This window comes from Paramisgurnus dabryanus, chromosome 22, assembly GCF_030506205.2.
Source record: "Paramisgurnus dabryanus chromosome 22, PD_genome_1.1, whole genome shotgun sequence".
Classification (NCBI taxonomy): Eukaryota; Metazoa; Chordata; class Actinopteri; order Cypriniformes; family Cobitidae; genus Paramisgurnus; species Paramisgurnus dabryanus.
Window position 1 is genome coordinate 32,264,462 of NC_133358.1, and position 13,371 is coordinate 32,277,832.

General features: G+C 37.7%; 1 protein-coding gene across 1 annotated transcript; it reads right to left on the minus strand.

The window, feature by feature from the left end:
- Positions 1 to 2,065: 2,065 nt before the first annotated feature.
- slc22a17 (solute carrier family 22 member 17) lies at positions 2,066 to 12,951 on the minus strand. The gene is made up of 10 exons (XM_065258910.1): positions 12,633 to 12,951; positions 10,482 to 11,060; positions 8,440 to 8,543; positions 8,204 to 8,358; positions 6,786 to 6,951; positions 5,792 to 5,907; positions 5,568 to 5,676; positions 4,782 to 5,005; positions 4,183 to 4,294; positions 2,066 to 3,445 (listed from the first exon to the last, which is right to left on the minus strand). Exons 2-10 carry the CDS (start codon positions 10,917 to 10,919, stop codon positions 3,169 to 3,171), a joined length of 1,701 nt encoding a protein of 566 aa, XP_065114982.1. The 5' UTR covers positions 10,920 to 11,060; positions 12,633 to 12,951; the 3' UTR covers positions 2,066 to 3,168.
- Positions 12,952 to 13,371: the final 420 nt, after the last annotated feature.

A 13,371-nucleotide genomic window follows, 5' to 3' on the forward strand; every position in this document is an offset into this window, starting at 1 on the left:
ACTTAATAAACTATCTGAACTTGACATTCAACCATTGAGTCAGTTGTCATTTTTTTTCTTAACACACCAACATGCACAGGGTTAAGGGCTTGTTTTTTTAAGCTTAATAACAATAAAAGGGAGTTAATAGGAGATAGTAATTTTAGTATCCATTTTTTTTCTAATTTTAGTTATCAGAGACAAACAATTCACATCACAAAAGTTTGAAATGTCACAGCTGTTGTGTGCAAACATCACCAGTTGTCTGTCATTGTTAGAGCAGATTCAGGCGGGTTGAAGGTCAATGAAATTAAACAATTGTTTGGTTTACTGACACATGATCGTCCCCACATTTGTCTTTAGGTACAAAGATAACCCTGTGAAATTCCTGGATCTTGACGCCCACAGGTTAAGCCGGAGACAGTAGCACATCCATTTATGTCACGCTTCACCGAAAGATAAATATAAATAAATGAACGTGTGATGACCACCTTTGTTTTATTGCAGCGATGAAAGCATAAAGCATTCCTCGAGAGTCTTACTGTAAGTATACTGTGAATGTTCGCACGATCACAAGACAAGTGAGAGAATCTATCCTCTCCGGAGGTATCGTCTTTCTCAGGGTCAAACCTTTGGCTGCCTTCCCAATCCTGCTGCTTATGTGTACTGTGTCTGTTTATAGCATCATTCATCTTTGATGTTTTGACCAGTGCATACATCAAAGATTTTAATCATTCATTATGGAAGGACCTTTCGTACTCACCATTTTCTGAAAGGTTATTATTATACCTCGGTGTTTGCCAACGTGCAACAAGTGTGAGAATTAAAGACACCAAGTGAAGACAACCAACAAGCAAAGGTCATACCGTTTAACATGGTGCAAGTGTTCAACAAGTGGGGCATTGAAATATACGAGGCAAGAATCCCACATGGAGGATTACTCCTGTGATCGACTGGATTAACAGTCAAGAGTGAGACTTGTTTAAAGATGATAAAGTGAACGACCTTGTGATGATTTGAGAGTCGAGGGCTGTTACCCAGAATTGTGTATTGGTGTAAAATAAATTAATTAAATCTCTGTATACACCAACTGAAGAACCAGAAGTATTCATCCAGATAAATATTTGAAAATAATGCACACCCAAGGTGGTAATGCGGCACAACGCAAAGCACAATTACACCGCAGGTGTGCATTATTTTCAAATAATTCAAAGGACCAGAGTCAATTATTCCTCTTATACCACGGTCACCACAAACATTGATCTAATAGTTATTTTATGACATATAAAAGGTCAGGTGTGCGTTTGTAGAAAAATAATAGGCTGGATCGACTTCATGCGGCGCCGAAAGAAGCCAAACAAGCCTAATTTTTTCAACCAATCAGAATAAAGCATTCAACAGACCCATGTTATGACATCACATACTGGGCCAAAAGTAGTGCTGTCAAAAGATTACTTGTGATTATTAGCATACAAAATAAAAGTTAATATATGTGTGTGCACTGTGTAATTATTTTGTATATATAAATACACACACGTTTATATTTATTTATTTATTTAGATATATTTTATATTATATAGATGGTTTCATCGGATGCACGTGTGCTGACTCGATACACGTCTGGATCTGAACTTTACTTCCGGTTTCGTTTTTTTAATGGTCTGACTAGTTGCTAAACTGATCTCTTGAACAAATTCCTCGTCGAAAATAATAAATGTTTTGGTTTCCTAGGTAATCTGTGTGCTGTTTTTTTGCTTGTTTTATAAATAAACAACACTTAAAGAACTTTATTGTTATTTATTCTTAGCAGAGTTTACCGGAAGTTATGTGCGGACCACGACAGCAGCTTGTTTACAGTATGTTGTTACTGCTGAAACCGTCTATATAAATAAATAAAACATATACATAAATAAAAAAATTATTTTGTATGATATTAATCGCTATTAATCTTTAGACAGCCCTAGCCAAAAAAAATATTCAAACACCCACTTAAACTTCTAAATAATGCATTTATGCTTCAATTATATTAAACTGAAAATGAGCCAGAACACAAACACAACATGATTGTAATAACTTGACAAACACATGACCTGTACATATTTTAATTAGACTTGGTTAAAGATTTATTCATGTACAGTATTTTTTGTTAATTATTTTTGAGAAATACTATCATCCTTCATTACTGTAGCACAGTAGTAATATTAATAGTCATTAAATTACTTCTAATAGTTAAGTGCATATTAAAGAACCTAACAAGAGAAAGCATCATAACTTATATTCCCATCTGACTGAAAAGGCAACAGGCAGAGAAAAAAAAAACGTAAAACGGACACGAATACAAACAGTGTCAACATTCAGATAATGTGTTTGTACTCTATACTTGAAGTACACTTTGAAGTAACCTAATCATTAGGATATGGAAAAAAAAACAAAGGAATATACACAACTCAAGATCATGACAGCATGTGTGGTTATTATGATATAAAATTACTCCAGGGCTTAATCTAAACCCTGTCCAGGAAACTGCCTCAAGTTGTCCAAATCATATTTTTTATGCCATACGCATATAAACAATCAGACATTTTCACAAACTGAGGGCTGTTGATAATATTTTCTGTGGTTATTGCCATGTCACTGATGTAGTCCTATTGTACCTGTAACTGGGATATTCCCTTCAGCTGTGCTCGAAACAAAAAGTGCCGTGTTGAATATAATAAATAACTTATCCAGCATCGACCAATCAGAGAGTTTATAAAACAACCTCACCTTTGCAGTCTTTATATAACAATACACCATTCTCAGCAGCCACTACACATTTATCAATCTTGAGTGAGAACTTTCAAATATTTTGTGAGATAAATACTTTTAAAAATGACTATTGTGATTTTAAGCCCTTACCTTAAGTTTAATATTACTAATGTCACTGAATGCTACATGGGTCAGACTTCAGTGGTGAACTTTACCATCATCTCATGGTAATGCCACTGAATCTGGGTACGCTGACAGATGAGGTCAAGAGTGTTTACATCTACTCTGGATGTTGGTGCCACTCTGCAGTTCAGGACCTTTCACTCCTCACAACCTCAGGACGGAGTCCATGTGCGAGGACTCCACCGGCACGTGTTAGGATCGACTACAATGATAAGGTTAAGAGGGCAATCTCTAAAATATGTGGCTAACGCAGGAGAGCTAGGTCTCTGGATTGGGCGTAGCAAGAAGAGGAACATTATCCCTCCTCCGTCGGACCAGCGGAGGGCGTCGGTACTGTTCTCCGTCAACCAGTGTCTGTGGAAGGGGTTTCCGCTTGCTCTCTGGAAGAAGCAGAATGGAAAGAACCGCCAGCAGAGCCAGAGACGAGTAAACCACATGGTGAAGAAAGTAGCCGTAGTGATTGCGCAGATCCATGAGAGGGGAACTCAGGCGGCCCACGCAACCCAGCGCCATTACAGCTCCGACCGCACTTCCTCTGCGGATACAAGAATGACAGTATCATAAAGATGAACAATTGTGAATAAAAATAAAATATATAAATAAAAAATACATATAAATAAAACTGAATTGAGATACTAAAGTCACATTTTGATATGTCTGATTTTCATTGCATACGAAGCAAATATAAATTGATAGCACCAGCAACATTTATCTGAAGACACTTGCTTTGATGGGATGATAAAACAGCTGAGTCTTCACAAGGTAAACACTATGAAAAACATTTCTCTTTACACAATAATAAGGACAACTGGTGCAAGATCGTCCTCAGTTTTATCCCAGGAGAAACACACCTTGCGGGATGCCAGATAAACAGGGAACAGAGATATAAATTACATCCCTAACCTGTGCTCCATACTGTACGTGTCCAAGAGGGAGTTTGCTGTTTATTAGAGCTTCAGCCATAAACCTTATTATTACATTGATCAACAGCACTAATAAACATAGCTGGTAAGTTAACGACTAGTCAGACCAACTAGCAATAATTTAGAGCTAATCAGTATTACTTATTGGATATAATTAAGATCATTCTACATTTCTATGCAACCGACTTAAAACGTTTATACTTTATCAAGCATGAATGTATTATATGCATATCTTTTGACATATGACAGAGATATCACTTGTGAAATTTTCATTCATTACTGGCTTTCTGTTTTATGGGGAAAAAACTGGAGGCCAGTGGCATTACTAAAAAGCGGGTGTAGCGTTTACCTGATGATGGTGGGCATGACTTCAGCAGTAAACAGGATGGAGAGCGAAGCGGCCGCTTGGGATGAGAACAGGCCCATTATAGAAAACACCGTCATCGCAGACTCGCTTAAATCTGCAGGGACATAAATTTATGTGACTGTTAACCACAGTAAAGCCAAATAACTCAAGCTTGTTTAACTGCATTCAGTACATGATTACTTATAGTTCCTGCAAAGTTGTAAAGCTCCAAAAACAAGGCAATGAGTCTCATAACACAGATATTTATGTGGAATGATGCAGAAGTCAGGATTTATAAAAAGATTGACATTTTAAAATCATACATTTCATATAACATTTACATCCAACTGGAATCACAAAAAAACACTTTAATTGAAAGGAGGGTATAAAGAAATCATGTGTACACACAAAATTACAAAAACCTGTACAAAATGATTTGTGAGAAACCCATCACTGAACTTTTAATTACGCACTAGAGGTTGGCTTTTATTTCATTCTTCTCACCACAAGATGGAGACAAACCATATGGGAAAAAATACAGGCAACTAGTCAACAAAATATACCGACTACATGAGTGATTGCCAGATTAATGTTTCACTTACAGTTCATAAGGCCAAGAAGAATTAGTGAGGCAAGTCCAGTCAAAGTCATGGTCAGGAGAAGAATTCCACGGCGACCACACCTGTCCACCATCGCCCACAGCAACAGCCAGGCCCCGCCTCCCGTACACACGGACAACAGGTACGTCCAATAGAAACTGGGGGTGGTGCCTTTGACATCTCGTCTGAAGGAGCTGTAGCAGTGACTGATGCCATGAGAGATAAATCTGAACAAAAACAACATTTAACCCTTTCAAACATGTTTTAACACTAACTAACTTAAAAAGATACGTTTACAGTAACAGTAATTATAGTGGGAACTGAAAGGATTTAAACCCTTTTTAGTGAATATTAAAGTAATATAATGATTATAGAGAGGGCTGTCCCAATCTCCAAGACAATACACTAAAATAAAATTGACCCTCTTATCAACTTATTTGGTTACTTTTTTTATATTTTAGCAAACATCAAAACCAATATGCATTCTTTCTTTTTTTTTTAAGTTATATTTTTTTGGCTAGTTTTTGCCTTTATTCAACTGTTAGGTTAGGAGAGGACAGGCAGGAGAGAGGGGTATGGGATCGGCAAATAACCATGAGGTGGGAATCGAACTCGGGTCGCCGAAAGTGTGAAAGCAGCACATGTCGGAGCGCTGCCCAATACACCATCGGCTCTGACAGCAATAAGCATTCTTCTTCAGCTATGAACACACTAAACTAAAGCTCATCTGATTTTCTAAACACATTAAAGAAGCAACACAACCAGAAATGTTTAACATAATTGACATACGAGGTGAAGCCCAAGACACAGAGGTTTTTCCAGATGTTTCTGCTGCGTAGCAGCTCTTGTAATGACAGATGTGGACGACCAGGAGATGAGAAGGATACCGTGTCCAACTCTGTCAAATAATAAACAATTACTAAGGAACCAATCACAGAAACTATGCTTGCTTCCCAAAATCAATCCAATAAAGTATTCCCAACATTACCAGTAATATATTTCTTCAAACTGACCTGTGAAGCTTTCATCATCTCGCTGTCGATCATTACGTTCACTTAACGAATTCATGTCTCCCGTCCGCTCAGAGAGCAGAAGCCAGCGCGGCGATTCAGGAAACAACCCTGGAATACTGAAGACAAACAAAATGGATCTTTAAAATTTCATCGTTGAAGAACTTTTTAAAGTGTGCTGAACATCATCTGCTTTCACAGCGACACCTGAGGGAAAATCTGTACTGTGGCGTTAGCATGATGGTCTGCTGGTAACCATAGAAACGGATAAATTCATCATCACTAAGGAGCATTAATGTGGTCGCATCCTCGATGCATCGCAAGGAAGCACCAAGGTTTGCAACATTTTTCGCAAACCCGCTCGTGTGGGTCATTTTTATAACTCAATCTGTGGCTCATTTCAGAACTTGCATCCACCGGAGGTCACATTTATGGGACACTGCGGTTTCATTTAAGCAACCGTGATAACTGGCAACCAAGCTGTTGAAATACACTATTGGGTAAATTAGCAGTGGGCAAGATCACATAAATCAAAAAACAGACACACTGACACAGAAGGCGCATTAAAATGTATCCTGCAATCATCAAATGTAGAATTATTATAAAAGTCAAATACAGAATTACATTTAATGCACGGTTAAACTTTTATACACCGTAGCGTTATTTTTACTGCTTGCTATGAAAACATCTGGTGTGTGTCACGTTTATTTTAAAGTCACGTTAATTGTTGCCTGTAATTTTATAGTATTTCGCTACAGCTTATGTCTTGTAACATTGTGCTAAAAAGGCTCTTCTTAAAATAACATCTGAATGTTCGAATATAGCTAAATATAACTTAAATACTGTAGTGGCATATGAAATATCTTTCAAAGCTGAAATGAAACTGTGACCACAAAACCACAACACAAACAGAATGATCAGAAATTCAAACCAGCAATAGCACAAGTATAAGATACATTTCACAACTGTTGTGAGATCAGTGTGAAAATGAACCGACCCATAGCTCAAGAATAAAGACATCGGAGCGGCTCCCGTTCCTAAAAGAGCCCTCCAGGAGCGACACCCGAGAGCCACACCCAGCAGCAAGAGATCACCGGCAAACGTCATCAGACCGGACATCATCGTCACCACCAGCCGCAGTGAAGGGTCACAAAGCTCCAAACCTACAGATATACAACGAAACAGATCATAAAAACAGGGGTTTTACAAATACCTTAATACATTTTCATTATGTTAAAGGGCACATGTTATGTCCATATTTTACATTGGGTAAAACAAGTTAGGTGTGCCAAAAATGTAAAGTTTCATCTCAAAATACCCCACAGATCATTTCAGGAAAACGTGTTGTTTTCGTGTGTGTACCTTTAAATGCAAATGAGCTACAGCCCCTCACTCCTTTATGCTGCGTTCACACCAGCCGCCGTACGCGTCAAGTGCAAGTGATTTCAATGGTCAGTCAATGTGGAGATGCGTTGATGCGTGTCTAGAGGTCTCATGCCGCGAATAAGGTGTTTAGCGTGGCGCAAATTGAGCGTTGCCGCGGCAAACGCGCAAGTTAAAAAATGTAAACTTTGGCGGAAAAACGTGCCGCATTAACAAATCAGGAGCTTGCTCTAGTAGTGACGTCATTACAGGAAGTGAGCGCAAAAGCCTATGGAAGGCCCTCCCATGATGCAAATTTCCACGTGAATGTCTCGATGACTAGACTTTCACGTGCGAACGAAGAGAGTAAACTCAAAATGTTCAAGCGGTAGACGCGAATTTGACACCTCAAACGCGGCTGGTGTAAACCCACGGTAACAAACAAACAGTGAGAGCTTTCCATTAAAATAAATATGATTCCTGTGAATTCAGTCTTTTGCTAAAAAGAAAATATAGAAAAGCTTTTTGGTAAAATTAACCAGTCAGTCAGTGGCTGTGGGCGGGGCTTCATCAGTTTGACATCACATTAACAAGAGAATCAAAACGGCATGTCTAATGAGGCTGCTTTGGTTTAATATGGATTAAAAATAAAGAACAGAGTGGATTATTTTCTTCGTAGGGTGGTTGTTATTACACACTGCCAACACACATTTATGTCCAAACACTTTATAAAAGTTGATTTTGCATAATATGTCCCCTTTAAAACACAACATACTTTATTAAATCTAAACAGGTAAACCATTACCTGTTTCAAATGTGTGCTTAATCTGATGCTTCAACTGACAGGCTGCTTTCTACTATTTAAGTAATAGTACTTTTCACTTATAAAGTGTGGGTTAACAATCAGATTTAACTTTCCCATCCTTACAAAACCTGTTATCTGTAACCTAACAGTGTAGTCCTTAACATGATACAACACACCGCATCCATACCCGACCCATCTGACGTAGTTGACGGCGGCTCAGCTATAGCATGTGTTCGTGTCTGACTTACGTGTGACGTACAGCGTGAGGTAAACGCCAGCGCTCGCTGCAGCCAGACAGAACCGCATGCTGATGAAGACAGGTGGGGAGGGTGAGACACAAACCAGCACTCCAAAAATGACGGTGAGCATCAGAGAGACCAGAAGAGACTTCTGTCGACCTAATCTAGAATAAAACATGGCATCATTCAATAAACCCTGAAAATCCAAACAACCCACACGGACAGAAAGACAGATGTTTTCTCACCGATCAGATGCGTAACCCAAACCCAGACTGCCAGTAAGGAGACCCAGAATGAAGCAAACCTCCTCTACAGGAACCAGCCAGTACCGCAGACACACCAGATCCCACTGGAAGAAATCAAGCAGATATTTAAGAACAAACTAAATCCATCCTGTTCATAATAAAACTCCTAAACTTTCTTCAAGGCTTAATGTGGGTTTACACGATGTGCTTATAGAGATTATACGTCAGTCAGGCCTTTCATTTTACAAACAGCTCAGCATGTAATGAGATCAAGGGATTGCAGTAGAAATGTTACACATGCCACAGTTTTTCCAACCAAACAGCTTCATCATCGCCCGCATCAGAAAGAGACCAAACCTGTTTTACTGTACACATAACTTAAGACTTTAGGGTGGGGAAATCTTTCCATCTGAGGGCACAAAAACATTCATGATAATCTTTCTCACTTTTTAGCTTTTTAGCGAAACACATGTGGAGAAAATTAAAGATCAAATTTATGTATTGTATAAGTAACTCACTGGTACTTAGAGGACAGGTCGGTGTTACACTGTCAATCAACAAAGAAAATAATAAACTAAAAATAACAAAGCATATGCACAGAAAAGAAAAGCAATGATGTCTGATGAGAAATAATTTATATAAAAAATGTAACTTAAAAAAAAACAATCCCTGCTGGAACACAGACTCTCTTACTGTCCACAACCAAACCAATACTATAAATAAACACTGCTGATTATTTACCAGGCACAGATTTATGTTTAAACACTCGACTATCCATGTAAAGACACCGCAAATGGTAAAGAAGCCATAAACCTCAGACTCTTTCATTACACAGCAACTACATGGAAAAATGGAAAACTTTGTCCTTTGCGTGCTTGAAAAAAAAAAGATCCATGAAGACGACTAAATCCACTGTATTACACTTGCCAGGCCATAGATGGCGATGTTACCTCGTAAAGAAACACTACACGCTTCCATACATATATCCATTCTTCTGTCTTATCTAGAACGATAAATACAAACAATCAATTGAGCAAATCTTATTTAGATTGTCACTACAAGTGACCCTGAACTACAAAGTGCCAAAAAAATTTACACTTTGTTGGAGAAGCGTTAATAGAAGTACCTTGGTATTGCCAGCGCCGTGCTTTTATCAGTTGTGCTACAGGAAGTAACTCTTACCTATCCAGTGGATTCTTTTTATTTTGGGATAATAATGGCTGCGCCCAAATACCCATTGCCTGACAACCTACATGTATTTCCTGTTTTTATCCCAAGTGGGTGTGAAAGTGCGCATGTAGTATTATTCACCTTAGCAAGTGTAAAAATGTAATCTAGGTAGTGCCAGCAATTTGCACCAAAACATTTTTGTTTTTTATTTACTTTTAATGTATATTTGAAATTTTCAGTTTTTCTTTAAATAAAATGAAGACAAACACCCTGAAATGAACATATGCTGAATTTAAAGATTATTATCTACACTTATGTGAAACAGAATTCTTTGCTCTTAATTTTGAGCATGCAGCTTTATTAAAGTTTATTGTTTATTCATTAGTCTCTGAATAAACCACACAATTAATGTTGTTTCTAATTATGCAATAAAAGCGGTTGCAAATATTTTACAAAATACATAACCTTTGCACCAATGAAATGTGCAACACTTTCCTTTTTACTACCAACATCTGTTATAATAATTCATTAACTTACAATTAAACGTTTCCACGACATCTCACGAGGTTTGGGCAAAAGTCTCACAATTAATACGCTTAGCCTTGAATACCACTCCAAAGCAATATTTGGGATAGTGTGGGTTTAGTGTTTGTTAAGGACACTGCACTGTTTTAAGACATGGGACAGTCTTGCGTACTTACTTCCTGTCGCCTGCACGCGCACTCGAGTGGCCAAGACCACAAGTGTGGGAATTTGGACGCAGCCACACTTTTCCAACATGACACACTTTAGCTTTAATTTTCATTAAAGGTATTTTATCACATCACCCATAATGACCAATGAGAAAGCAAGATTTATGAGAGTCCGCCCACCTCTATGACAATATTATTCCTCAGTCCTTCAGTGACGTTATAGTCGAACCCCACATCACAGTCCACCTGACCGGACGCTGTGCCGTTGATCAGCACGTCCCGCTTGCATTGGGCTGCGTCCTTCACTGATGCGTTCAACACCTGAGAAACATGCGACGGTCCGGGCAGCCGGCAGCGGAAGGGTGATGCCAGGGTCAGCAGCGGGTCAGAGGACATCAAAAACGCCAGGAAGAGATTGGGCAGTATAGACAGAGCGATGAGGAGCTTCTGCCTCTTACGACCCAGGGCCAAAACCATCACCTCTCCGGTGGGCGGCAGGGTGGGCGGAAGGGGGAGGCTGGACGGGGCGGGAGACGACGGCGTGGGGGAGGAAGGGAGGGAAGGAGGCGGGGGTGGGCAGGGGGACGGCGAGCCCAACGGTGATGAAGGTGATGTCATCGTTTAGAGAGGCTGCAGCAGAAACCTCTTCCGTTCTCAATCCTTACTGATACAGATGGAGAAAGAGAGAGAGAGAGAAAGATAGACGGCTGTCTGTGTCTCTCCCTCTCTCTCTTTCTCTGCTGGTAAAGAGAGAATAACCTAGAACAAAAGAAAGGACAGTACTATGAAGTCAAATGATGGGTGCACACGAATAATTTAACAATGCTTTTAACATCAGACAGACGAGTGTTTCTCATCTGTTCTTTAAGAAAAATCTCAGTAAACAGTCAGCAGGTCTATTAAAGGTTATAAACCGCATTCATGCACACCCATATAGCAAAAAAATATATATATTTTAAATATATTTCGAAATATACAAAAAATGGCACATAAGAAGAAAAACTTTGTTTTGAAAATAACAGGTTTTGGTGTGGTATGTGATATTAGTGTTATTATTATTACTATTATTATTGTTGGCATCATCACAAAATATAACTATCATCACCATCTTTTAATATAATATTGTAGTTGTTGTTATTAATAATATTACTGTTATAATTATGGACATTACTGTTGTTATAATCATCATATGTAGCATTACGTTTAGCATAGTAATTATTAATGTTATTATTATTATTATTATTGCTGTCATTACAAAATATTCCTGTAATCATAAAAATAATAATTCTTAAGATGGTTATTATTATTTTAGTGCTGGGCAAAGATTAATCGCGATTAATCGCATGCAAAATAAAAGTGATTTATATTTATTTATATTTTTATAAATTCTATATGATATATAAATATTTAAAAAATATAAATAAATAAAACATTTCTGAAATGAATATATGTATGTGTACACACACACACACACACACACACACACATTATGCAAAAAATCACTTTTATTTTGTGTGCGATTAATCGCGTTTAATCTTTGCCCAGCACTAATGAATATACATACTATTATTACATAAATACTTATGTTATTAATTGTTTATCATTTTTTTCTTATTATCAATGCTTTATAATAATATTATTATCATAATTGCTGTTTTTTGTGTTTTGTTTAGTCCTATGTTGTATGTTTGCACTTTTCATTGAAAATAAATAAATAAATAAAAATAACAGGTCTGAATAGTTTTAAATTAAATATATTTTCAACTTCATAAATATCCTTTATAAAATTAATTTGTATTTAGCATATATTTAAATAATTGGTTTTTAGACCAAGAATACAATTCTTGCCATATGTATTGTAAAATAAAAAAAAATGTGTTGGCCTTTGAAATACATTTTGAAATATATGTTAATAAATAAAGGTTGAAACTAAATATATTTCCAAATTTAAAAATATATTTAATTAAGCTTTACTTCCAACAAAATGTAATAAGCATATATTTAAAACATGTATTATTTGCGGTATGGTCAGATCTGAGATCTGTTACAGTTTCAAAAGTAAGTAACATGAATGTCTGATCAAAACGAGCACTGTGTACTTTAGCCTGTAATTTTCCATCCTTCACTGAATGAAAGAAAGGGAACAGATGTGAAATAAAAACATAAAATATAGATAAAGAGGCGTTGAGGAATGTCAGTGTCATAAACTGAGACAAACACCTGCATTAATAAAACTCTAAACACATGAAATCATTTCAATATAAGCACGCGCACAATGCTAAACATCAATCACATGTCTTCATCTTTACGCAGTTTTATTAAAGGTCTCACCGGCTGCTGCTGATCTCTTCACCGCAGATATAAACTCTCTGCTCTGATGATGAGATGAATCCACAACCGAACTCCAGTGAATCCAGACTGATGGTTCTGATCCGGTCTGATGTGTTTTGGATGCGTTCGGCCCGGTCCAGGACATTAAATCTCACTCCAACCACACAAACGCTTCATTCTTCGCGTACGTTAATATGTCCGTCACACAAACACGCACGCGTTTCATGTATGTAAATAAATCAGCGAACATGAATGCGGTTCCTCCGGCTGGAAGAAAAGCAGAGGGCGGAAAAACTGGCACGACTGGATCCGAGTGTCGGGAAACATCGGACGCATTCGGAAAACATCGGAAACCTTCGGCGAGGACGCAGCGACAGTCCACGCCTGTCGCCACGCGAGGGAGCCATTTATTAAATAAACCTCAGCGTAGTGTTGTGTGCATACTGCATACTGTTTTAAATGAGTATGAGTATGTGAAAGAGCTCACATTATGCAATGATAAACGTTTTAAACAGTATTTGTTGCCACATCACCTCACTACATGCAAAGTTTAACTGAACGAGTGCTTGATCCAATTTTGAGGAAAATACTCTTAACTGTTGCAGAAACTATTAGAGATGAGTAAACTGCAGCTATTTTAGCCACATAGTCTAAAAAGGGAAGAAAGTCATATAGTTTATATACACAGAAACTGTAAGTGAGGCTTACAGTCACTTTATTCATCTTCACTTTACTTCAA